Source organism: Columba livia, chromosome 27 (genome assembly GCF_036013475.1).
Source record: "Columba livia isolate bColLiv1 breed racing homer chromosome 27, bColLiv1.pat.W.v2, whole genome shotgun sequence".
Classification (NCBI taxonomy): Eukaryota; Metazoa; Chordata; class Aves; order Columbiformes; family Columbidae; genus Columba; species Columba livia.
The window spans coordinates 1,126,311-1,148,987 of NC_088628.1; the positions used below are offsets into that span (position 1 = coordinate 1,126,311).

At 63.3% G+C, this 22,677-nt stretch overlaps 5 protein-coding genes across 10 annotated transcripts; 3 read left to right on the forward strand and 2 right to left on the reverse strand.

Moving 5' to 3' along the window:
- Nucleotides 1-575: 575 nt before the first annotated feature.
- FKBP8 (FKBP prolyl isomerase 8) lies at nucleotides 576-7,473 on the reverse strand. 3 transcript variants are annotated; one of them, XM_065042542.1, is made up of 9 exons: nucleotides 7,255-7,473; nucleotides 5,756-6,043; nucleotides 5,414-5,583; nucleotides 5,157-5,245; nucleotides 4,642-4,859; nucleotides 4,395-4,567; nucleotides 4,206-4,283; nucleotides 1,941-2,078; nucleotides 576-1,410 (listed from the first exon to the last, which is right to left on the reverse strand). In XM_065042542.1, the coding sequence occupies exons 2-9, from the start codon at nucleotides 6,027-6,029 to the stop codon at nucleotides 1,324-1,326; spliced, it is 1,227 nt and encodes a 408-aa protein (XP_064898614.1). In that variant the 5' UTR covers nucleotides 6,030-6,043; nucleotides 7,255-7,473; the 3' UTR covers nucleotides 576-1,323. The 3 variants fall into 3 exon arrangements, with proteins under 3 accessions (XP_064898614.1, XP_064898612.1, XP_064898613.1); XM_065042540.1 differs by lacking the exon at nucleotides 7,255-7,473 and adding an exon at nucleotides 6,364-6,587; XM_065042541.1 differs by lacking the exon at nucleotides 7,255-7,473 and adding an exon at nucleotides 6,307-6,394.
- On the forward strand, nucleotides 6,649-8,571 carry KXD1 (KxDL motif containing 1). 3 transcript variants are annotated; one of them, XM_065042569.1, is made up of 5 exons: nucleotides 6,649-6,788; nucleotides 7,115-7,215; nucleotides 7,312-7,464; nucleotides 7,785-7,831; nucleotides 8,142-8,571. In XM_065042569.1, exons 2-5 carry the CDS (start codon nucleotides 7,121-7,123, stop codon nucleotides 8,375-8,377), a joined length of 531 nt encoding a protein of 176 aa, XP_064898641.1. In that variant the 5' UTR covers nucleotides 6,649-6,788; nucleotides 7,115-7,120; the 3' UTR covers nucleotides 8,378-8,571. The 3 variants fall into 3 exon arrangements, with proteins under 3 accessions (XP_064898641.1, XP_064898642.1, XP_064898643.1); XM_065042570.1 differs by having other exon boundaries at nucleotides 6,651-6,831; XM_065042571.1 differs by lacking the exon at nucleotides 6,649-6,788 and adding an exon at nucleotides 6,861-6,985.
- Nucleotides 8,572-8,939: 368 nt separating this feature from the next.
- Nucleotides 8,940-10,029, forward strand: UBA52 (ubiquitin A-52 residue ribosomal protein fusion product 1). Its single transcript, XM_065042574.1, has 5 exons — nucleotides 8,940-9,100; nucleotides 9,295-9,414; nucleotides 9,487-9,573; nucleotides 9,664-9,766; nucleotides 9,871-10,029. Exons 2-5 carry the CDS (start codon nucleotides 9,312-9,314, stop codon nucleotides 9,962-9,964), a joined length of 387 nt encoding a protein of 128 aa, XP_064898646.1. The 5' UTR covers nucleotides 8,940-9,100; nucleotides 9,295-9,311; the 3' UTR covers nucleotides 9,965-10,029.
- A 102-nt stretch (nucleotides 10,030-10,131) lies between these two features.
- On the forward strand, nucleotides 10,132-12,573 carry REX1BD (required for excision 1-B domain containing). The gene is made up of 5 exons (XM_065042572.1): nucleotides 10,132-10,203; nucleotides 10,792-10,874; nucleotides 11,402-11,606; nucleotides 11,690-11,778; nucleotides 12,078-12,573. The coding sequence occupies exons 1-5, from the start codon at nucleotides 10,201-10,203 to the stop codon at nucleotides 12,148-12,150; spliced, it is 453 nt and encodes a 150-aa protein (XP_064898644.1). The 5' UTR covers nucleotides 10,132-10,200; the 3' UTR covers nucleotides 12,151-12,573.
- Nucleotides 12,574-12,730: 157 nt separating this feature from the next.
- Nucleotides 12,731-20,238, reverse strand: CRLF1 (cytokine receptor like factor 1). Of its 2 annotated transcripts, none has more exons than XM_065042545.1 (8): nucleotides 19,911-20,238; nucleotides 15,526-15,804; nucleotides 14,834-14,963; nucleotides 14,407-14,576; nucleotides 14,114-14,271; nucleotides 13,863-14,031; nucleotides 13,443-13,625; nucleotides 12,731-13,329 (listed from the first exon to the last, which is right to left on the reverse strand). In XM_065042545.1, the coding sequence occupies exons 1-8, from the start codon at nucleotides 19,981-19,983 to the stop codon at nucleotides 13,313-13,315; spliced, it is 1,179 nt and encodes a 392-aa protein (XP_064898617.1). In that variant the 5' UTR covers nucleotides 19,984-20,238; the 3' UTR covers nucleotides 12,731-13,312. The 2 variants fall into 2 exon arrangements, with proteins under 2 accessions (XP_064898617.1, XP_064898616.1); XM_065042544.1 differs by having other exon boundaries at nucleotides 13,447-13,625; nucleotides 19,911-20,236.
- Between the last annotated feature and the right edge of the window lie 2,439 nt (nucleotides 20,239-22,677).

The window sequence follows — 22,677 nt, forward strand, 5'->3', positions numbered from 1 at the left end:
GCCCACCCGGGGCGCCTGTTGCTGGGGCGAGGAGGTGGGCAACGCGCGCTCCCATTGGCCAGGCCACGCCGGCCGCGGCGGCGGATTGGGAGATGGGCGGAGGAGGCGGGGATATGCAAATAAGCGCCGCGGGGCATGGCGGGGAGGGTGGTTTGGTGCAGCCTGGAGCACCCGCGGAGGGGGCGGCGGGGGTAACCCCGGTCCCCGGGCACAACCCCCGGGCACGGCCCGGGGGGCCTCGAGTCCTCCCCGGGCTGGGCCTGCAGGCTGCGGGCTCCCCCCGCAAGCAGGGGATGTGGGCCCAGGACTCCCCCCGCCCCAAGCAGGGCCCTGATGCCCCAGGTTCCGTCCCCCACGGGGGGCTGCGGGCACCCAAGGGCACACTCCGTGTCATCGGGTCCCCCCCGAGCCAATAACTGTGGCTGTGGAGGCTGCTCCCTCCCATACAGAGCTGTAAGAATACCCCTTTTGCCCCCTAAATTAAGCAGCTCCTGCTGCAGCCACGTGTGTGTGACAAGAGGGGGGACAGCCCAGGAGAGCACACCCCCGCTCTGGGAATGAAGAGGCCCCGAGCATGAAGGAATTGTCCTTTATTTGGGAAGTTCACAGTCAGTTTGGGGTAGAAGGAAAGTGCTACCCCCCCCGCCGCGAGCAGAGCTGAGACCGGGGCGCAGGGACAGCCCCGGCTGGAGGGAGCCGAGGGCAGAGGGACCCCGAGCGCTGGGACCCGCGCGGGACAGCCCGCAGAGGAGGGTTCTTTGGCTTCCTTTGGACACCGCACGCTCTGGGGAAGCGCTGAGGAGGAGAGCGAGTGTCTGCGGGGGGGCTGAGCCCCCCAGGACACGGGCCCCTGGTTACATCCGCATCCCTTTGCCGCAGAAACCACCGTGTCCATTCGCACCCTCGCAGCTTCCTTCCACGTGCATCCTCCTCTGCCCCCCACGCCGTGTCAGCAGGACCACGGCGCCCACCGGGGCTCACCGGGCTGGGGACAGCCACAGTGTACCGGTGTGCAGCGCCTCACGCTCCCCCCGACACGCTCGGGGCTGGGGGCTGAGCCCCCGATTGCAGGGAGGGTGCTGGGGGGGGGTCTCTGCTCTGCCTGCGGCTCCATCCCTGCAGCTGCGCTTGGAGAGATACAGGGGGGCGTCGGGAGGGGGATCCGGCGCCTCCGGCAGAGAAAGCATCAGTGTTTCTGCAAATGCGAGTCCGTGGGGAAGGGGCGGCGGAGCCCCAAGGAAGCCCCTTGGCAGGAGAGGGGCACGTCCCGGCGCGGGTGCTGTGCCGCGGGTGCTGTGCCGCAGGGCCGCCCCGCCGCCATCCTTAGTTCCTTGCTGCGATGACCACGGACAAGGCCACGCCGCCCAGCGCGATGGCTGTCGCGCCGAAGAGCCACTTCCAGGGGATGGACTAAAGGAGGAGAGACCGGTGAGGATGTCCCCGGTGTGCCACCAGCGGGGACGTGCAGCCCTGCCCGCGCTGGCATGGTGCCGTGGGGCAGCACCGAGCTCCCGACACACATCCGAGATAACACAGCCCAAAAATGGCAAGTGCTGCGTCGGCTCTGCCCAGCGCGTCCCTCCGCGGGGACAACGTGTGCCGCCGGCAGCCCAGCTGACAGCGCTTTCCACCGGCACAGCCAGCGGGCTCCTGAGCGCCGCGGCAGCTGGGAGCAAAGTCCAGAGCCTCCAGCTGGCATCGCCGGCGGACAGAGCCGGGAGCGCAGCTGCAGCTATCGGTGTGTTCCTGGCAAAGCTGCCCCCCAGCTCCCCGACACATGTACCCTGTGGGTCACATCAGCGTTCCCCCCGCCCAGGAGCAGGACTGCGTCAACCCCCAGGGACCCAGGGGACAATAACACCTCCCTTGTGCCCTCACCAGTGCTCCCCAGCCCCAGGGTGACCCCCACCCGCTCTCTCACCCCCCTGCAAGGCCCTTACCCAGGGCAGCTTGTCTTTGCACTTCCCCGGGGCGCCAGCAGCGCTGGGATTCCCCAGCATCTTCCTGTACATCTCTGTCTCCACATTCTTCTGGTCCGCGTGCTTCTTCACCAGCTTGGAGAGCTCAGCGTGGATGGTCTGGGGAGGAGAGCAAGGCGCTGCGGTTATCAGTTATCAGCCCCACGCTGTCCCCTGGGGTGGGGACAGGGACCGAAGCAGGTCCCATCACCCCAGGGCAGCGCATGAGTTCTGGGGAACAGCCCAGAAGCAGCTGGGGGGTGATGGCCTGATCCTGCCACACTCCCCAGCACCCAGGGGCTGCACCAGGCTGGCACTGACACCCAGGGTGGGTGACCCCAGCTCTGAGTGTCCCTCTGTCCTTCCTGGCCACCCAAGCTGCTCCCCGTTCCCTGGCAGTGAGGAGCGGAGCCCAGGGCTGGTGCCAGACATCGGGAAAAGGATTTTTATCCTTTAATCGAGACGGAAAAGTGTCTGTGTCGGGGACAGACGTGCCCAAGCTCTCCCACCGCTCTGTCTGGAAGCAGGCTGGGAAAGCGGCCTCGACTCAGCCTGCGCTGAAGCGGGATTGCAGCAAGACCGGGAGCGTGTCGGCACCTGCCCAGCGGTGCCGAGCGGCAGCGACGGCTGCGGCTGCAGGAGCGCGGCAGGAGAAAGCTCCACGTCCTGCACAGAGCTTGCAGGCTCCCAAAAAGCAGCAAGGAGCACTGGAGAGCCGAGCACGGCACTGCCAGTTGTTCCCCGAGCCTGCAGTGACAGGGCAGGACATGGCGTTGGTGCAGCCGTCTGGTGCCACGGCCGTGCTGTGCCCTCTGCTGGGGACACCCCTCTGAAACACCAGCGCTGCCACCGGCGACCACATCGGCTCCAGACCACATCGGCTCACTTGGAGACCGACAACGGCTTCACCAGGCTGTGCCACGCTCAGAAACGCCGCCTCAGCGTGCGACTGCGGATGTCTGGAGGGTGCAAGGCAGCAAAGGGCTCACAGACACCCCCAAGCTGGCACAAGCCAACACACACGTTGGCATCTCCTCCTGCTCCCAGAACGCGCGTTTCTGAGGGCTCAGGAGGAAACCCAGTTGCTTATGGGCTGTAACAGCTCAAAAGTTCCAACAGCCCCAGAGAACCAGTTTCCTCATCTGAGGCAGGTGGAGCTGAGCATTTCTCGAGTCTTGTTTTCACCACCGGTAGCTGCAGCCCGTGACTCAGCGACGCGTGTTTAACGCTGCCGTCTGGAGCGGCACCGCCACTTCCCTGGGAGTCCCGGCAGCCAGCCGGAGAGGCCGGTAATTTGCTGTACTTGTGGTTTCACTGGTAACGTCACTGCTGGGCATTTTGATTTTTTTTTCACCCCCCTCCAATTAAAAGCTTCGTCCGAATGGGCGGCAAGCAGCCGCCCCACCAACAGCGACGTGCCAGCGACGCTCCCGGTGCTGCCCGTGTCGCTTGCGCTGCTCCCTCCCCGCAGCTGCCCACCCTGACTTTGCTGGGAGGGCGGGTGCTCTCAGACCACAAGCTCTGGGGGTGCTGCGGGACCACCGAGCACCTGCTCGCAGCGCCCCGTCCTGCACCAGATCACGACACAAATGAGGGTGAAAATCCCAGAAAAAGAGGTGGATAAAACAACAGATCCAGTCCGAGGACTAGAGCCCCCCACCTCGACCCCTCGCAGGCAGCACCTCCCTGCCTCTCCCCCAGTTTGCCCAGGCTCGCTCCTGCTGGGGCCATTTCCTGGCACTGGTTTTTGATTTCTCCTCAGGCTCCAGTCCTGCAGCTGATCATTAACCAACAGGAAATTCCTGACCCAGAGCTCGCCCTGGCCCAGGCGCTGGACCGAGGTCTGGGCTGCTCCCACCGCCCAGTGAATCACAGGCCAGGCTGCTGAGCGAGTCTGCGGGGACTCAGCTCTGCTCCACCTCCCGCAGCCATGGCACAAGCTGCTGGAGCCACCCCGGAAAGCTGGGACACACAGGATTGGTGCGGGAGGGATGGGCTGGCAGGGATTCCTGCCACTGCCAGGACCAAAGGGCAGAGGGAGTCTCGCAACATGGAGATAAGGGACCCACCAGCCAAGCTCAGATATTGCACCATGGGGTGCATCACACCATGGCTGCCCAGGTCATGAGGGGCTATTTCCAGCCTCCCTTTGTGGGGGAGGCTGGGAACAGCTCCGGGGGGGCTTCTGCCTTTCATGGGGGACACAGACAAGAAGAGTGTCCTGCAGACGCCAGCTCAGTAGCCTACCTTGTTTGAAGGCTCCAGCTTCAACGCCGCTTTTAAGATGGGGATGGCGTCTCTGTATTCGCCCTGCTGAGCCAGGACCTGGAAAGCAAAATACAGACTGAGCAGAACGGCTGAGGTCTGTCCCTTGTCCCTGCTCTCCGTCACACCATGGAGAAGGGACAGCAGCACCCAGCGCACGTCCAGCCTCACCTTGCCCTTGCGGAAGAGAGCCTTGATGTTCTCCGGCTGGTGCTCCAGGACAAGATTACAGGACTTGAGAGCTGCCTCATAATGGTCCAATTTAAGCTGAGACGCTGCCAAGTTGTTGAGACATTTCACCTTCACGTCCAGCAGCTCAGCCTCCTCCTCCGGGCTGAAGTCGACTGCAAAGACCCCAGAGTTGGGTTACGGGGGAAAGGGACCCCAGGCGGTCCTCACCCGGGGCGGGAGCAGGTACCTTTTGAGCTGGAGCCGATGACCTTGAGGGCGATGTCGTAGGAGTTGATGGCCAGCACGTAATCTGCCTGCTGGTAGAAGAAGTTGCCACGCTCCCGCTTGCGGTTGGCCAACTCTATCTTCTCCTTCCCGCTCAGCAGCTCCAGGTCCGGCGCGTCCTGAGCCGCCAGCAGCTCCACCTCCAGGGTGAGGGTCGCGTTGGGTGGGATGTCAGGGCTCCTGCGCAAAGAAGGGGACAAACCCCCAGCACCTTTATCACCTCTGCAGGTCCCACCACCCACAAGGCCACACAGATTTAGGCCCAGAAATCAGGGAAGCTCCCCAGGACAGGGTGTGACTCAAATAGTTCTCCCCAGGCAGGACATGCTGCTGTTCCCTGCACGTAGCAAGCGAGCCAGGTCTCCCAGCCCATAGAAGCTGTGTGTTGCTGGCTGGGCTGTTAGTGGGAGCACAGAGGACAGCTTTCACAGCCCTGATTGGGGCCATTCTGCTCCACCCCGTGCCCTCCCTGCTCACCTGCCCTGAGCACCATAGCAGTACTTTGCATCTGACACGATCAAAGCCGTCTCCCCCATTTCCAGGAGCTGCACACACAAGTCCAGCGCCTGCAGGGAACAACATCATGGGGAGGGAGCATAAACAAAGGCAGATGGGCCACTTCTGATCTGCAAACAGGGACACCACAGACCCCAAACCCTCCCCACGCTCCCCAAGGCAAGGTCTTGCCCTGCAAGGCAGCGATAAAGGCCAGCAAGCTTTCTCCCAGCCCAGACCTGCAGGACATCGCAGTCCCCCAGCGTGAAGGTGAGGGCTGGGTTCTCCTCCACCACGCTGCCATCCTCCAGCGTGGCCTTCAGGCGAATGGTCACGTTCTGGCCCTTGTTGGGACGAGTGTCCACTCCCTGGCCTGGCACCAGCGTCTTCTTCTTGAGCAAGCCATTCCCTGGGCAAGGAGAAGCCAGAGGCACATCAGCCCATGGCTGCGATGGAAAAGCCTCACTCCCACTGTCCGGTCTGACTCCCGGCCGGCCTTCCAGGTGCAGGGAGCGCCAGTGGGGCCGCAGGGAAGCCTGTGAGACCGCACAAGCCGAGCGCCCTCCCGCCCAGGTTCTCACCCAAAACATCGAGCCACTCCTGGGGGTCCTCAGCCGCTTCCCCCCGGCCCTGCTCCGAGGGCTGGGCATCCTCCCGCGGCGGGACCGGCGGCCTGCTCACGTCCTCCAGCGGGGGCAGCTCGCTCAGGTCCTCCTCCTCCTCTTCTTCCTCTTCCAGGACCTCGAAATCCTCCCCCGTGTCCAGGTGAGCGGCGTCACCCGCCGACGACAGCTCAGTGCCGGTGCCCGCCCGGCCCGGGGAGCCGCTCCTCGGTTCCTCCCCGCTGGAGGCCATCGCGGCGGAGCAACCTGGAGGAGCGGGGCGGACGTGGGTCAGGCCTACGCTCAACAGGAGGGGACGCGGCCGCCAGCCCGCGCAGCGCCGGGACCCTTCGGGGAGGATGAGCGGTTCGGGCAGGGGGAACTCCGGCAGCCCCGGGGGGGGAACGGGCTCCGCGGGGGGGGGGACGGGACAGGGGTGACGCGGCCCCGGTACCGGGAGGGGCCGCCCCGCGCGCGCCTCCCGTCGCCACGTGCATTCCCGCCCGCGGGGACCCCCCCGTCAACGTCACCGTCACGCGCCGGGACTCCCCCTAGCAACGGCCCCGCGCGCCCCCCGCCGCTCCCACCTGGTCCGCGAACCCGCGGCCGCCGGCCCCGCCCCCCGCTCCTATTGGGCAGGCACCGCCCACCGCGCTGACGCCATTGGGTGATGAGAACGCTCGTCAGCGAGGCGCTGAAAGGGGCTCGGCGCCGTCTTAAAGGGGCCGCCGCGAGGCGTTGGGGGGACCAGGGGGTGCCCGCCGCTGGGCCATGGCGCGGCGGCCCGTGCGTGCCCGGTGTGCGGCGCGGGGGCCTCGCTACTGGCACCGGGGGGGGTCCCCTCCGCCGACCACCACTACTTCCGGCTTGGCGCCGTGACGCAACGTCGCGCTGACGTCGCGGGGTCGCGCTCGACGTGACCCCGCACCAGGAAGCGAGGCGCGGCCGCCGGTGCCGCCCCCGGTGCTGCTCCCGCTCCGGTCATGTGAAGCGGCGGGACGGGCTCCCCCAGGTGCTGCCGGCGGGAGGCCCCGGGGTCACCGGGAGGGGCCCAGGTCTGCGTCCCCCCGAGAGGCGCTACCGGGGCCGGGAGGCGGCGGGCAGGCGGGCGGGGAGACTCCGTTACCGGCAGCGGGAACGTGTGGGGCGCCCCAGGACCGGGCACGGCGGCGGGGAGGGGAGGTGGCTGCGGTACCGGCGGCACGGCAGGTTGGAGGCGACCCTGTTGCCGGGAAGGTGGGAGGGGCGTGTGCCCGGTACTGGGGAGGTGTGTGGGGGCGTGTCCCCGGTACCGGGAGGCTCCCGCCCCTAGGCTGAGCCGCCCCCACCGCCCCGCAGGCCGCGATGGAGCCCACGGCCTCCCAGGTGTTCTGCGGGCGGGTGCTGGGCATGGTCAACGCTGAGGACGTCAACGCCATCATCCTGGCGCAGAAAAACATGTGAGTCCCGGGGGAAACCGGCCCGCGGGGGTCCCGTACTGGCACCGGGAGCCTCCCGGGGGTCGTTGCTGAGCTCCGGCTGCTTCCTCCGCACAGGCTGGATCGATTTGAGAAGACCAACGAGATGCTGCTCAACTTCAACAACCTGTCCAGCGTCCGCATGCAGCAGATGAACGAGCGTTTCCTCCACCACACCAAGACGCTGGTGGAGATGAAGAAGGACCTGGACAGCGTGTTCCGCAGGATCCGGTGGGCAACGGCAACGGGAACGGAGCTGCCGGTGGGGAGGGAGACGGCGCGGGGCGGCTGGCTGAGGGCTGTGTGGGCTGTGGGGGGTTTAAAGTGGGGCACGAGGAGGAGACGTGTGGCCAAGTGACGCGTGGAGGGGGCGGGAGAGGAGCCGGAGCTTTGGGATTCCTCGATTCTGCTGCAGCCCATGGGAGGGATGGGCCCAAAACGGGGCTGGGGGGAGCCCCACGGCCCAAGGGACCCCCCGGGATCCGTTTACGTTGTCCTGGGAATCTTGGCTCCAGATCTTGGGTGCGCTGAGCTCGCTGTCTCCTCCGCAGGACGCTGAAAGGGAAGCTGGCCAAGCAGTACCCGGAGGCGTTCAGCAGTGAGTGCTTCCCTCCCGCGCGCACAGTTTCCGTCGCTTCTCTTCCCGCGTGAAAAGCCCCTTTTCCTCAGGACGCGTGAGGCGGCTCTCGGTGCCGGGAGAAGCCGACGAGACGTCCAGCGCCTGGAGAGCTCCTTGGTTATCATAAATGCGGTTGCAAGAGGTTACAAACAGCCGCTAATTTACGTGGTGTTGGTTTTATATTGATTACTGGTACAAAATGACAAAACTCAGAATTAGAGGAGCGTGTAATTTGGCCAGGGCGCCTCTCTCGCAGCACCAAAACTAACAATTGCGTCTTCCCTTCCAGACGTCCACGAATCTCCCATCCTTGAAGACGACGATGACTTCGACCCCGTCCCGAAAAGCACCACAACCACCATCGCTACCTCGGAGCAGAGCACGGAGTCCTGCGACACCAGCCCCGACATCATCTCGCCCACCACCAGCCAGGACTTTGAGGATTTATCCCAAGGCCAGTACGATTTACCGGCCATGAACGGACAGAGTCTCACAGATGAAGACACGACCAACGACCTGGACTGAGCGCGCGGCTCGGGCGCCGCTCCCGGAGGACTTTCTATCCTGTATTTATATTTGTGTGTTTATTTTTTTGGGGGAAACAAAGGCTGAGAGAAGCGACGGCCGAGTGAAGGCCCTTCTGCATCTAAACTGCCACCGCGGTGTAAACCCCGCCGCTCGCCCCGGGGTAAATAAGTAAAACGTGGGTTTGAAACGCCTCTTGTCCTTTCTCATTTGTGTCAGGAGAGCTGCAAAACTCCAGCGTAGCCTGTGGTTTTGGTTTGGGGTGGAGGAGCTGGTGTGGGGTTGCAGATGTTTTTTTCTTGAAGAACGTTGTCTCTGAAGCTCGCGCGTGTGCCCACGGGCGCTGTCGGTGCTGCTCGCGGCTTCCTGCCGCCCTTCCCTTTGCTCCTGGCCTGCTCCGGGTGGCCCCTCAGCCCTCACTCCGTGCTCTGGTGGCCTGTTCGCTCCTTGGCTCCTCACGGTGTCCCGGGGGCGGCTGAGGGGAGGGTGTGAGGCGGCAGGCAGGGGCTGTGGGGACACTGTGAGCCCGTTCCCGGGGCCGCGTTTGACCCCGCTCCCGGGGCCGGTTCTTCGCCGGTCCCGCCCTGTGGCACCGGAGCGGGCGGGCCGCGAGTACGCGGCTGCGCGGAGAAAGGGGGGGGGGGGCACGCATGCGCGGGTTGTGACGTCACGACGGGCGGGTTCCGGTTCCGGCCGCCCCTTTTCTCAGCGGCGAGGCGGCGGGTGCGTGCGGGTGGTTCCTCCGGCGGGCCCGGGAGCGCGGCCTGGGCCGGGACCGGGGGCTGATCCACGGGGGGGGGGGGCGGTCCCGGGAACGCAGGGCCGGGGAGGCGCGTCCCGCCGGGCGGGGGGAGCGGGGACACGGGGGTTTCTCCTCAGGGCCCCGCCGGGGTTGACGTGGTCGCCGCTCTCCACAGACTCCCCCGGTGCCAAGATGCAGATCTTCGTGAAGACGCTGACGGGTAAAACCATCACCCTGGAGGTGGAGCCCAACGACACCATCGAGAACGTCAAGGCCAAGATCCAGGATAAAGAAGGTAGCGGGGGAAGCGGCGGCGGCGGCCCCGGGCGCAGGCACCGCCCCCCAGCCTGACGGTTCTCTCCCTCAGGGATCCCCCCTGACCAGCAGCGCTTGATCTTCGCGGGCAAACAGCTGGAGGACGGGCGCACCCTCGCAGACTACAACATCCAGAAAGGTGCCGCAGGTTTTGGGGTGATTTTTTGGGGGTACCGGCTGTTCCCCAGCAGCGCCTGACCCCGCCGTGCCGCTTGTTTCTGTGTTCCAGAGTCCACCCTGCACCTGGTGCTGCGCCTGCGCGGGGGCATCATCGAGCCCTCCCTGCGCCAGCTCGCCCAGAAGTACAACTGCGACAAAATGATCTGCCGCAAGTACGTCCCTGTCCCCGCCGCCCCCAGCGGGCTGGGGACCCGAACCGAACCGCGTCCCCGGCGAGGCGGCGACGTCCCCTCATGCTGTGTTTGCCCCTCCGCAGGTGCTACGCCCGCCTGCACCCCCGCGCCGTCAACTGCCGCAAGAAGAAGTGCGGCCACACCAACAACCTGCGCCCCAAGAAGAAGCTCAAGTAGAGCGGGGGCGGCCCTGCCCGCGCCCCCAGCGCCCTCTCAATAAAGCATCGCAGCGCCCAAAAACAGCCCTTTGTGTTGGGTGGTTTTTTCTTGCTCAGATTGGCGCGGTTTTCAATAAAAAGCCGGGGCGTGTTGCGGGGGGCGGCGGCGGTACCGGCCGGTAGCGGCAGGGGGCGGTGGAGCCGCGTTCCGTGCTCCGCCCCGTCGGGCCTGCGCCGTCCGACCGGGGCCGGGACATGGTGAGCGGGACCGGGCGGGCGCGGGCGCGGGCTGGGGTGGGCCCGGGGCCGGTCCGCTCCGCGCAGACGTGGCCCGGGAGGTCCCGGGACCGGTTCCGTTCGTGCACGGGTGGCCCGGGGCGGGTTCCGGTACCGCATCCGTTCGTGCACACAGGGCCGGGGGGAGTCCCGGTACCGTTGCGGTTGTGGGTGAGGGGTGCCGGTACCGGTCCCGGTCCCGTTCGCGCAAACGTGGCCGGGGCGGGGGAGTCCCGGTACCGGTCCGGTTCGTGCACGCGTGGCCGTGGGGAGGTCTCGGAGCCCGCTTGTTTTGTGTCCACGTGGTTGGGGGGGGTGGGGGTCCCGGTGCGCGGACACGGGGCCGGGGGGCGTTCCGGACACGAGTGGGGGTGATTCACGGGGCCGGTCCGTCCACACGTGGCTGGGGGGGTCCCCGCGTTCCCCCAGAACCGGAATCGAGGGGGATAACGGGGACTCGAGGCTTTGGCACCGTGGCGAGACCCCCGGGCGACACCCGCTCTGCCCGGAGCCCGTTAACGGGAGCAGAGCCACCATCCCGGTGCCACCGTTGTCCCGTGTCCCCGGCAGACCGGCGAGCCCGTCACCGTGCTGCTGCGGCGGCTGCAGGCGCTGCAGGGCGAGCGCGCCGAGGCGTACCGGCTGCTGGAGGAGTGAGTACCGCACCGGGGGACGCGGGGCACCGAATCCCCATCCCCGGTTTATCTTGGTTTGACATCCTGACGGGAAGAGGCTGCCGGGGCGGCTGATGAGCTGCAGCTGCCAGGGGGACACCTGTGTCCTATTTGAGCACCCGACAGGAGATGATGGACTTCCCGGGACACGGGCTTGCGGCTGAAAAGGAGAATAAAACAAATCCCCCTCCAAAAAGCAGCTGCCAAGCCGGTCCCGCGCGAGGGGTGAAGCTGCCTGGTCGGGGGGGGGGGTGAGAGCTGCCAAATCTGGGGAGGGGGGAAACTAGACACTGCTGCTGTAACTGCCGTGCTGGAGGCTGTGCTTTCATACTGTATTTTTGTACCACTTTTTGAGAACTATTGGTCAAGGATTTGGATAGATAGATGGATAGATAGATGGATGGATAGATAGACCGACCTCCCTGGTGCTCCACAGCGGGGTGGCAAAGGGGACCCAGTCCCCCGACCGCGTTGATGGTGTCTTACCCCCCCAAACCTGTCCCCAGGGGCCACCAGGCGTACCTGAGCAGCGCACCCCACTACGATTTCCCCCGTTACCGGCAGCTGGTCCATGAGATCACCCTGACGTTCAGCGGCATCTCCCGGGAGGTGCTGCACATCACCGGGCGCCTGCGGGACGAGCTCGCCCGCCCCGACCTGGCCCAGCACCTCACCCGCCTCCAGGAACGGGAGCAGGAGAAGCTGCAGCTGGTGAGCACTGGGCTTTGGGGGGAGAATCCCAAGGCTGCTTTTTGGGGAGGGGGATCCCATCCCTTGCCGTGTCCCCCCCGCAGACGGCGCAGCTCCAGCTGGCCCGGCAGCGGGCGCAGGATGAACCCGACGTGGACGCCCATCAGCAGGAGGTGCGGGAGCTCAAGCACAAGTAGGTGGTGGCCCTGTTGTGGTCTCCCCCTCAATTTTGGGATGGTGGCATCGCCCCCCTTGCCAGGCTGGGAGCCCCTTCCCCGCCTTTCCCCTCCCTCCATCCCGGGGGGGCCCCAGATGGTGCCTTCAAACGCACTTTTCGGCTGCGGCCCCGGGGAGGGTTTGGCGATGCCGCGTGGCCGCGGTCCCCTCGGCCTCCCCGGGCTGAGTGTTTCATAAACAGCGCGGGGAAGGCGAGGCGGCCCAGATAATACGCTCCATATGGGCTTTATTTATAGTTTCCATCCGCTCTCGTAGGCTAATTAAAACCATTGAGGCAATCAGCAAAATTCTCCAGGACCTCAAGTACGATTCGGAAGAAGTTGAGTGATGGGTGTCCCCGTGGGAACGGCTGGAGGGGCCGGCGGGTGGAATGGGGGCCCTGCTTGTCCCCCCGGCCCACCCCACACTACCTCGGCAAGGTGGGCACCTTCCCCCCGACCCCTTTTCTTGGCCACGGGTTGGAAGGAGTGCGGAACGCCCCCCCGGGAGCAGTGGGGTCCCCCCAAATCCTGAGCATCCCTTGGCAGAGGGGGCCGGTGTGGGGCTGGTTCCTCCTCCCCAGCTCTGCTGGGGCTTTTCCCAATGAAAACCAGTGCCTGTAGAGCCTTGTTTTGGCCCCCCAACTGGGATGGGCACAGCCCTTGCTGCTGGCTGGAGCCCCCCCAAACCCACCTCCCCAGCCCCACACCAGCTCTGGCACCCCCCAAGTGCCCCTTCTCTGGTCACCCCACAATAAACGCGTCCCCACGGAGCTGGCTGGAGTCGTGCGATCTAAAAGGTTTGTGTCCGCCCAGTGCCGCCCCCTCCCCCTTGGCCGGGTCCCCAGGCGGGCGGTGACGAGCGACACGGGTCCCGTTTGGCTGCCCGCTGCATCCCCGTCCCCGCGCGCTGCTGACGCACACCCCGGGGGGGTTTCAGAGGTTTATTGGCATTAAGCTTAAATCTGTTCCTAATTGACTGAAATGGAACCAAAATAAGGCTGGTTTGAATCAAAATTGGAGCAGGCACTGGGGGCAAACCCCAGCAGCCTCAAACCAGCCCGCGTGGCTCCCTGGGGACGGACCCCCCCACCGCGCGCTCGCACGTGGGTCCCCAGGGAGAAAAACCAGCCAAAACTGCTTCCCGGGGGGGCTGCGCCGAGAGGGGGGGACACCCGGGAAGCCCCCGCCGCCCCTTTCATCCCAGAGGCTGCTCCGGCTGGTGGGGAAGGAGCAAAACCTCTGTGCCCCCCCCGGCCGGGTGGCGCTGGGGGGTCCCCTCAGTGCCGCGGGGCTGCAGCGCCGTGGGGCCGGCGGCACGGGACGGGCTCCCAGGGCCGGCCCCCCCTGCCTCACGCCATGCCGTGTCCCGGGGGGGCCGCGGGGCCGCGCTTCGCCCCGCCCGCCTTCCTGCTCCGCGCCGGCGGGGCCGGGGGGGGCGCGGGTGGTCCCGGGTGGGCGCCGGGCGCCCCGTGTCGTGCTGCTGGCGCTGGGTCCCCCGGGGGCTACAACTTATCGCCGGGAAGAACCTGCAGAGAGGAGCAGAGCCCCGCGTCGCCGCCGGCCGCAGCGTCACCCCGTGTCCCCCCCACCGGCGTCCCCGGGGTCACCCCGAAAAAAATAAGTGCGAAAGGCTCCTTACCTACCTGGTTGCGTGTTTTGTGCGATTTCTGCAGCCACGCGCGCCACTGGTCGTAGAGCTTGATGCCGAGGTTGGAGCAGCCGTAGGCGTGCTTCTTCACCCACCCGAAAAACTGCTTCAGCTCCCGCCGCAGCGTTGTGTTCTGCTCCCCCCCTTTGGGGTCGCAGCCCCCTGCCGCTCGCTCTGCGGGGACAACAGGGTCAGCGCCACGGGGGGGACGCGCGGCTCGACCCCCCCGTTGCCGCCGCGCTGTGAATAATGGTGGGCGAGAGGGAAACGAGCGGATTTTTGGCTTCCTGCTGGGAAAGCCGAGCTCAGAATTGGCTCCTTTGCAAGAAATCCAGGTGCTGGGCACAGAGCGGGGACGGGCCCCCCCCGCACATCCCGTTTGCGCAGGGAGGGGTGCGCAGCGGCACTCACCGCTGCGCGGGGTGGAGGCGGCCGTGGGGTTGCTCCAGTCGCTCCAGATCCCGGCCTTTTTGGAGCCGTAGATGCCGAAGGGGTTGCAGCGCACCTGGACGAAGTAGACGGTGCCGGGACGCAGCCCGGCCAGGCGGCAGGAGGTCTGGTTGCCCACGTCATCCACCACCTGGGGAGGGAGGAGACGGCAACGCTGGCACCGTCGGGCGTCCTGTGACGTCCCGTGACACCCACAGGTGACACCGACCCACCTTCCACTCCGAGCTGTCCTCCACGCGGTACTGGATCTGGTACTTGGCTTGGAAGAGGAAATCCTTGAGGGCCGGGGGGGAGCTCCAGCGCACGCTCAGCTGGTCCTCCAGGTCCCCCACGCGGCTGACGTGCACGTCGGACGGCGGGTCGGTGGTGACTGCGGGGAAAGGGTTAAAGAGCCGCGAACGCAAAAAAACCCTTGGGGAAAACAGCCTAATTGGATTCGGAGCAATTCTGCTCACGTATCACGATGTCACCGGCGCGGTGGTGACACCAGGGCAGCATCACTCACCCACATCCAGGATGTCCAGCATGACGACGTCGGACACGGCCACCCCCAGCCGGTTGGACGCCTCCACCCAGATCTCGTATGGCGTGAAGAGCGCCAGGTCCTTGGGGATGTGGCAGGAGTAGGGCCCGGCCGTGTGGTACTCCTGGCACGTGTTGTCCCGGCCGTACCACCTGCGGACGGGCGCTGAGTGCCGGGCGCGGTCCAGCGGGGACGCTCACCCATCCCCGGAGCAAACGGGGACCCGCCGGCTCGGTTACCACCGGTATCAAACCGGTGAGGTGCTGGGTCCTCCCCAGCACGCACAGAGCGTGGCCGAGACCCGAGGAAACTCATCACACCGGGAGGCATCACAGACCCCGTTACCCTGTCCTGTGAGCCTTAAATCCCGTCATTTTACAGAATAACAGGAATTACGGCAAGTGCCCACCTGAGCTTGTACTTGAGGGTGTAGTTGGTGTGCAGGAACGTCTCCCCTTCCGTCCCCGGCGCCCACGTGCACGTGAGGTCCTTCATGTTCTTGGACCAGCAAGTGATGTTGACGGGTTTTTCTGGGGGTACTGGGGAAGGAAAACAATATAAAATAAGAGTGGGGATGAAATGGCAGAGCAGAGAAATTCAGCCCGTGGTCACGATGGGCAATGACACCTCGGTCCCCAGGTTCCTGTGCTGCAAATGTGTTTGCTGGGGGGGTTTAAGCTCCTGCCTGCGCCCAGCCCTGCCCGCGCCCCGGAGCTGTTTTCTTCCAGCAACAGCAACCCAAAAAAGCAAATCCAAGCCGCGTTCCCAGCTGAGCCTCTGTATTCCTGGGACGTAGCATCGTCCCTAAAATAGCCCGAGATAAAAATCTTACGGTTATTGATTCGGACAAGCGTAATTTTGCGGAGGCTTTGCCAAAAACGAGCCTTGTTCTGCCGCGCGCTCCCGCGAGCGGGACGAGGAACCGCGGGGTGGAATCAAAACTAAAGCAAGTAAAGGAGCAGCCGCCAGCGAAGCGTTGCGAGCCCACGGCACGGCATTTGGCAACACCCCCAGGCGTCAGTCCCCGCGGGGATCCCCCCAAAAATCCTCCTGCCGCTGGCGGGGGAACCCGAGCCGGCACACGCGGCCGCCCCGACGTACGTCCAACGTAAAGGCAGGAGCCGGCCAAGATGCCGCCGTCTCTGCTGTGGCACACCAGGTTGTCCCCGGACTGCTGCTTGGAGCCGTTGAGGCGGGCGAGGGACACGCCGAGGGTGCTGGGGCCCAGGGCGCTGTACGAGGCCGCGGGCAAGCGCCGCCCGTTCAGCGTCCAGTACAGGTCCTGGGCGCGCAGCGCGGACTCGGGGCTGACGGTGCACGTGGCCACCAGCGAGGAGCCGATCAGCAGCGTGGGGTCCTGGGGGGAGATCACGGCCGGGTCTGCACCGGAGACAAGAGGGGGGGTTCGACACAAAAATTATATAGGCCTGTTTTTTCCGTCTTTACATCCATTTTATATCTATTTTTTCCATCTTTAAATCTATTTTATATGTATTTTTCTATCTCTAAATCTATTACGTATCTATTTTTTCTCTATTTATATCTATTTTCCATCTCTTTTTCTCCATTTAGATCTATTATATATCTATTTTTCTCTATTTAAATCTATTGTATATCTATTTTTTGTATCTTTAAATCTATTATATATCTATTTTTTCTCTATTTATATCAATGTTCCATCTCCTTTCCTCTGATTAAATCTATTTTCTATCTCCTTTTTCTCTTTTAAAATCTACTATATACCTATTTTTCCTCTATTTATATCTATTTTCCATCTCTTTTTCTCCATTTAAATCTACTTCCCATCTCCTTTTTCTCCATTTAAATCTATTTTAAACCTCCTTTTCCAATATTTAAATCTATTATACTTAATTTTTCTCTGTTTAAATCTATTTCCCATCTCCTTTTTCTCCATTTGAATCTATTTTCTCCCTCTTTTTCTCAATTTAAATCTATTTCCTCCCTCCTCTTTCTCTATTTAAATCTATTTTAAACCTCCTCGTCCTATATTTAAATCTATTCTAAACCTCCTCTTTCTATAATCAAATCTATTTTCTGCCTATTTTTTCTATATCTAAATATTTTATGGCTGCTTTGCTTTATTAACTGTATTTTGCCTCTGTTTTTCTCCATATCTAAAGATATTTTATAGCCATCTTTCTATATTAACTGTATTTGATGCCTTTTTTCTATATCTAAATATATTTCATAGCCATTTTTCTATATTTAACGTGGAGCCATTGTCTGTATTTAACTATATTTTATATCCATATTTCTGTATTTAACTGTATTCTATAGCCATTTTCCTATATTTAGCCTTATATCATTTTTTTTTCTATATTTAAATATATTTCATATCTATTTGATCTATTTAAATATCCGTGTATCTGTATCACAGGAGCTCAGGAGGTGCTGGGGGCTCCTTGGTTGAAGCAGGCGGGGGGTCCAAGAGCCTTTGGGGGGGGGTCTCGGTGACAACGGGGGGGTCTCGGTGACACTCTGGTTTAACCAGGGCCAGCTTATGGCTTTGCAGATAATAAAAGGATTTCAAAAGCAACTACAGAAAGTTTGGGGGCATTTCCCCCCCACATCGGCGCCGCCAACAACGCCAGCGCTTCCCGGCACCGACCGATCCAACCACACGCCCCCAGTTCTGCCCAAACCCATCCGTGGGCCCCCCCACGATGGGACCCCCCCCCACGCTGCTCTATTCCGTGTCCGTCAGCCTTATCGGCTCCGGCCGCACGCGCCGGGCTCATTTCCCCAAATTACCTCCCGGAAAGTGCCGCGACCTCCTCTCCCCTCCGACCCCTCTCGGCTTTCAGCGCCACCTCCGCTCCGGCTCCCCCGGCGTAATTAACCCTCCAAAACCCTCGTTACCCAGGGGGGGATCTTAATTAGCGGTGGCCACTGTCGCCTGGGGGACGCTCAGCGGGTGAAGGTGTCCGGGTGTGGAAGCGTTTGGGACCCATCGGGGTCCTGAGCATCCCTGGGTGACCACACAAATCCATCCCCCCAAGCCACAAACCCATCCCAAGGGGGGTTCACCCCCCTGATTCCCACATCATCCAGCACCCCCTCCCCAAAAACCTCCACCCCACCGCCCCCCCCAGCGTGCGCCGATACCCGACCCCGCGCTCCGGGCCCTAATTCTCCTAAATCTTAATCTAAACAGCACCAGAAACACACACGAGCGCCGTAAACCAGACATTTCCCGTCCCCCGAGCGGGACCCTCTGAAGGGGCCAATTTGGTATATTTTTATTATTTTTATTTTAATTTTTCCCTGCATTTTCCCCCCCTCTCTGCGGACACAACGGCCAACATGTGTTTTAAAAGGGAAAAGTGTGAAGTTTTCAGATTGGAGAGGAAAGAGACGCAGGAGCCTGTGGAATGCGCGAGCTGCAACCAAAATACCTGCTCGGGGCTTTATGGCTTTCCTACTCGAAAAAAAACTGCTGATCAGGTGCTAAGTAACGCTATAAAGTAAAACCACATTTCCAAGGTGTCGGGAACGCTTGTGCTTTTCTTCCGAAGGGCCGGATTTCATTTTAGTTTTATATCGGGGCTGGGAAAGAAAAGGAAAAACCTTCCGATAAGTGTCAGAGATGGCGCAGCTAAAACAGATTTATTGAGATGTGCGGGGGGGTTAAGGGAAAATGATAGAAAGAATTGCCCTGGAGAACAAAAGGGAATTTGGGCAGCCCTGAATTATGCAGGAAAAATACATTTTTAAAAAAATATATACATTTAGAGCTCTTCTAAAGCTCGAGCAACAAGGTTTGCAGGCGGACACGGTGCCCAAAATCGCTTTATTTCTCCTTTGGACTGGTTTTTGCCCTTCTTTTTCCCTTTCTCTTCCCCGAGTGGCATTGCTGGTGCCCACCCCTCGGCGCGAGGAGGGGTTTATAAAAAGCCCAAGCATTCCAGCCAGCGACCGAGCTCAACCGACGGGAAACATTCGCTCTCTAAAAGGAGATTTGGCTTCGCCTTCCCCAGCGCCGCACGTCGAGGGGCCGTGGGGCGAGCGCTCCCCCCGCTGGACCCCAACGTGGGGAGGAAAATGGGGTCCCGGTGGTGGGAAACGGGCTGCGAGCGGCACCGGGTGTCCCCAAAGCACCGTGCGCCAAAAGGAGACTCGTGTTAACGGCTCCTCAAGGGACTTTCGGAGCGTTTTTCCTCCCCTTTCCGCTGCTTCTGCAATTCCTGCTCTAATTATTGTCCCCGCTAACGACACGAATGGGTCAGGGGGTGCCAGGGCCTGGTGGCATCGCCTGTGCTGGGGACACGGGAGGTGCCAAGCAGTGGCTTTTTCTTGGCGGGAGCTGCCGAGGCGTCGGAGCGAACATCCATGGATCGCCCTGAGAAATTCCCATCGGCGGGAGGAAGCCGAACTTCCTGCGGCGGGGAGCGGGGTCTCAACTGCCCTTCGCTCGGCCTGGGGGAAAGGGATGAGGTGCAGGGTGGGACAAAGGCTAATTGGGGTTGAGGGCTCTGGGGGGATGGGGGGGACCCTCCGATTTCCCCCCCCAGCAATGGGGGATCTTGATTCCCCAGGGGTTGAGCCCACAGGTGGCACCTCCCGGACCTGCCACCGCCGGGTGGGACCCCCCAAATGAGCATCATTGTGAAGCCCCCGCAAGGGGAATTTTTTTTGGGGGGGCGGAATTCATTGTTCTCTGTGGGGGAGGGAGCTCCCTGTTGTTCTGGGTGGGGAAAAGGGGGATTCATTGTTCTCTGGGATGGAGGGGGGGCACGGCTCTCCGGTGGGGAACGGGGGGGTCCCCGTTGTTTTTAGCAGGAGGAGGGGGGTCTCAGAGGCTCGGGGGGGGGCAAAGGGGGCTCATCGCTCCCGGGGGTGGGAGGGGTCGGTTGGGGAAGGGGTTCGCTATTGTTCTCCGGACACAGGATGGGGGTTTCCATTGTCCTGGGTGGGGAATGGAGCCGCATTGTTCTCCGGGAGGGGGTTCTGCGGGGCGGGGGGGCAAAGGGGGTCCCACCCTTCTCGGGGAGGGGGGTCCCCTCTTCTCTATGGGGACAGAGCGCACTCGCTGCTCCCAGGGAGGCGGGGGGGATCCCTGCTGCTCTCGGGGATGGGGGGAACAAAAAAAGTTTCCTCTATTGTTCTCTGCGGGGAGAGAGGGGGGTCCCGGCTGGGCTGCGGGGACAAGGAGGGAGGGAGTCCCGCCTGCCTGCCGGAGGGAGATGGGGGGTCCCGGCTGCCCTTGACAGGGGGGGTCCCTGGTTTCCCGCAACGCGCAGCCCCAAGGTGCGCCCGGCGATGCCCCCGGCGCTCCCGGGGCCGCTCCGCATCTCCGGGGGGTGGGGAGGGGGCACAGACACCGCCCGGCCCGAAATGAACGGCGGAATCCCCGGGGGGAAATCCGCGCAGCGCCCGCCCCGGCCCCGACGGGACCCCCCGGCATCGCCCCCCCCCACCTCCCCGCTCCCACCTTGCGGGCGCCGCCCGGTGCTCCCGGTACTCACAGGCGAGCGGCTCGGCACGGAGGAGGCGGATGCAGAGCAGGAGCACCGGGGGGAGCAGCGGTAAGGGCGGCATGGCCGGCTCCGGTGCCCGTCGGTGCCCGGGGCGGCGGAGCGCACCGGCACGTCCGGGGAAGTCCCGAGCAAGTCTGAGCAACCCCCCAGTTACCAAAGCCCTAAATGCCGCCCTGGCCCCGCCCCGCCCGGGCCCGGACCCGCCCCCGGGGGGGCAGAAAGGCACCGACCCCGGGGCCCCGCCACCGCGCTCCGCTCCCGGTCCCGCTCCCGAGAAGCGGTGCGTGCCCGGCCGCGCCCGGCGCTGCCGCGGGATGCTGCACCCCCCGGTGCCGCCGGGGCCGGTGTCCCGCTCCCCCGCTCCCCCCGGCCCCGCGGTAGGTGAGGAAGAGCCGCCCCGGGGCCGCCTTCCCACGGTGACTCATGCGCGGCCGCCGCGGACCCTCCCGCGCCCCCGGGGCCGCTCCCGGCGCTGCACCCGCCGCCCAGCCGGTCTCCCCGAGATCCTCCCGCCGCCCCTCAAGTGGCTTTAGAAAACCAAAATCCACCCTTTTTTCTGTTTTCTGGTGAGGGGTGAAAATGGGAAAATCTTCCCGTGAATCCCGATATTTTCTATCAAACCCAACATCTTTTTTCCCCCCCCCCCCCCCCTCGCCCCAGAAGGTGGGAAAATGGGAAAAAAGCCCCCAATGGCTCCACACCCCCACTGAGACGGGTTGTCCTTTGGGTCAGCCTCGCAGTGCTGGTGTGTCCGCTTGTGCCACCGGCTCCATGGCAAAGCCATCTGTCTGTGTCCCGGTGCCTCCTCCTGTCCCCCCGCCCAGGATTTGGTGGCACCAAGAGCTTTGCAGACCCCATGCAGGTGGCAGAGCCCTGGGACAGCAGGTTCCAGCTGTGGCAAGGCCACCGTCCCCAAGCGTGGGTGGGACTGGGAGCCCTGAAACTGTGGACCGTGGCCACGGTTGAGGTTTGTGAGTGACTCTGGGGGCTCAGAGCTAGGGGGGGACATTTCCAGCCCATGGGGACATTGTCTGGTGGCCTTCACTGTCCCTTTGCTCCCTGTCCCAGCTCCCTGCATCCCCTGGGCTACAAGGACAGGGACATCACTCCCTGCAGGGCATGGAGCGCGGAGGGACAGAGCCAGGGTGGCAGGGACACCTCAGTGACCCAGGACGCCCCTCCCAAAGGGGTGACACTGTGAGTCAGCCCCTGCCCCAAAGCGCCCGGGGGATCTGAGTCCTGTGGCCATGTGGGGACACTGCGTGGGAGCCAGCGCAGGGCTCGGAGGTGTTGGCACCAGCCGAAGGGACCGCACAGATTAAAAACCCAATAAAAAAAGAGGGCGGGAGAGAGACAGAACAATGCCTTTTCCCATCGTGCTGCTTTTTGGAAGCTTCTGAACTGTTTTTGTTGAAATTTCCCAAAAATGTCAGGCTCCGGGAGCCACCCAGCCTGAGAAACTTCAGCCCCAGTGTCCGCAGTCTGGCCGAGTGAATCACGGCCCCCCCGGGGCTGGCGGCCGCCCCCGCTCCCGACCCACCGCCCGCATCCCCCCGGAGCCCCCAGGCCGGGAGCCAGCGCTGGGTGCTGGGGGGCGGGAGGGGGAGAAATCACCCCCCTGCAGCTGGAGACCAGCAGCTGCCCACCTGCGTGGGGGGTGTCACCAGCAAAGGGGACATGGATGGCTCCAGCATCAGAAGGGGGCTTGAGGGTTTGCTGAGGGGTCCGGGGGAAGATGGGGGACAGTGGCATAGGGAGCATCCATCCCCACTGGTGTCATCTGGGATATACCCAGGGTGTCACCTCGGGTGGCTCAGGGATGTTTGCTCTCCCTGACCCATGGCAGCATCTGGACCCGATGCTGTGGGGTAGGGACGTGGTGTGGGGACAGAGCTGGCCCTGCCATGCCCGTGGTCCCCAAACCTGCACAGCACCGAGGTGGTGGCAGGATCCGGCCAGGGCAGGGAGCAGCGGGGGGTGACGGAGCAGCTGACCTGCGCTCTGAGTCAGCGCGTCCCTCGCTCCGCAGGCAGATGTGGGCAGATGTGGTCAGCGCTGCCCTTTGACAGTGACCTTTAAAGGGCTGCTCCCTCCTGCTCACGAGCCACCGCAGTCGCAGGCACCGGCCGGGAGGCAGGATCCGGCCAAGAGCCCCCCCGACCCCCGGGCCGGGCTGTCGGCGTCAGCGCGATGGTCCCGCGGGGCTGGCGCGGTCCGGCTGCCCCCCCGGCGTGGCTCCATTCCCAGGGCCTCTTCGCCCTGTTGCGGTGCAGGATCCGGCCGTGGGGCCCAGCTCCCCGACAGCCACGGGCTCCCACTCTGTGACCCCCCCGGATGGATCCAGGACCCCAGGGTGGCCCTGGTGATGTCCCCAAACCCGGGCTGAGCATCCTCGGTCCGGCTTCCCACCAACCATCACCTTCCTGCCAGCCCTCCATCATGTGTCACCGGGGCTGGGCCCAGCACATCTACCCTGAATTAATCTAATTACTTGATTTCCCAGCCAGAGCTCACTTCATAAAACCCTTGGACAGAGACAGCATCTGGCTCAAGGGCCAGGGTGTAAAAAACAAACAACAAAAAGAACCCAAAGCCCAGCAACGCGGGAGGAGAGGCGCAGCCGAGCTGCCTCGGACTGCCTGCATCCTTTTAAAGTGACCTGGGGGAAAAATAAAGAGGCTAGAAATGCAAAGAATCCAGCAGTCAGAGTTTTCTTTATATTCCTCTCAGTCACATTTCCACATCCACGGGTAAT

Coding starts and splice junctions, on each gene's coding strand:
- FKBP8 (XM_065042542.1), bottom strand. CDS start 6,029: ATGGCCTCCAGCGGGGAGGAACCGAGGAGCGGCTCCCCGGGCCGGGCG. Junction 5,584..5,755: donor GGAGTGGCTCGATGTTTTGG/GTGAGAACCTGG, acceptor CTCCTTGCCCAG/GGAATGGCTTGCTCAAGAAG. Junction 4,568..4,641: donor CATCGGCTCCAGCTCAAAAG/GTACCTGCTCCC, acceptor GGGTCTTTGCAG/TCGACTTCAGCCCGGAGGAG.
- KXD1 (XM_065042569.1), top strand. CDS start 7,121: ATGGAGCCCACGGCCTCCCAGGTGTTCTGCGGGCGGGTGCTGGGCATG. Junction 7,216..7,311: donor ATCCTGGCGCAGAAAAACAT/GTGAGTCCCGGG, acceptor TCCTCCGCACAG/GCTGGATCGATTTGAGAAGA. Junction 7,832..8,141: donor GTACCCGGAGGCGTTCAGCA/GTGAGTGCTTCC, acceptor CTTCCCTTCCAG/ACGTCCACGAATCTCCCATC.
- CRLF1 (XM_065042544.1), bottom strand. CDS start 19,983: ATGCCGCCCTTACCGCTGCTCCCCCCGGTGCTCCTGCTCTGCATCCGC. Junction 14,577..14,833: donor ACCCTCAAGTACAAGCTCAG/GTGGGCACTTGC, acceptor GCCCGTCCGCAG/GTGGTACGGCCGGGACAACA. Junction 14,272..14,406: donor GCTGGACATCCTGGATGTGG/GTGAGTGATGCT, acceptor CTTTCCCCGCAG/TCACCACCGACCCGCCGTCC.
- REX1BD (XM_065042572.1), top strand. Junction 10,875..11,401: donor GCGTACCGGCTGCTGGAGGA/GTGAGTACCGCA, acceptor ACCTGTCCCCAG/GGGCCACCAGGCGTACCTGA. Junction 11,779..12,077: donor GTGCGGGAGCTCAAGCACAA/GTAGGTGGTGGC, acceptor CCGCTCTCGTAG/GCTAATTAAAACCATTGAGG.
- UBA52 (XM_065042574.1), top strand. CDS start 9,312: ATGCAGATCTTCGTGAAGACGCTGACGGGTAAAACCATCACCCTGGAG. Junction 9,415..9,486: donor CAAGATCCAGGATAAAGAAG/GTAGCGGGGGAA, acceptor TCTCTCCCTCAG/GGATCCCCCCTGACCAGCAG. Junction 9,767..9,870: donor GACAAAATGATCTGCCGCAA/GTACGTCCCTGT, acceptor GCCCCTCCGCAG/GTGCTACGCCCGCCTGCACC.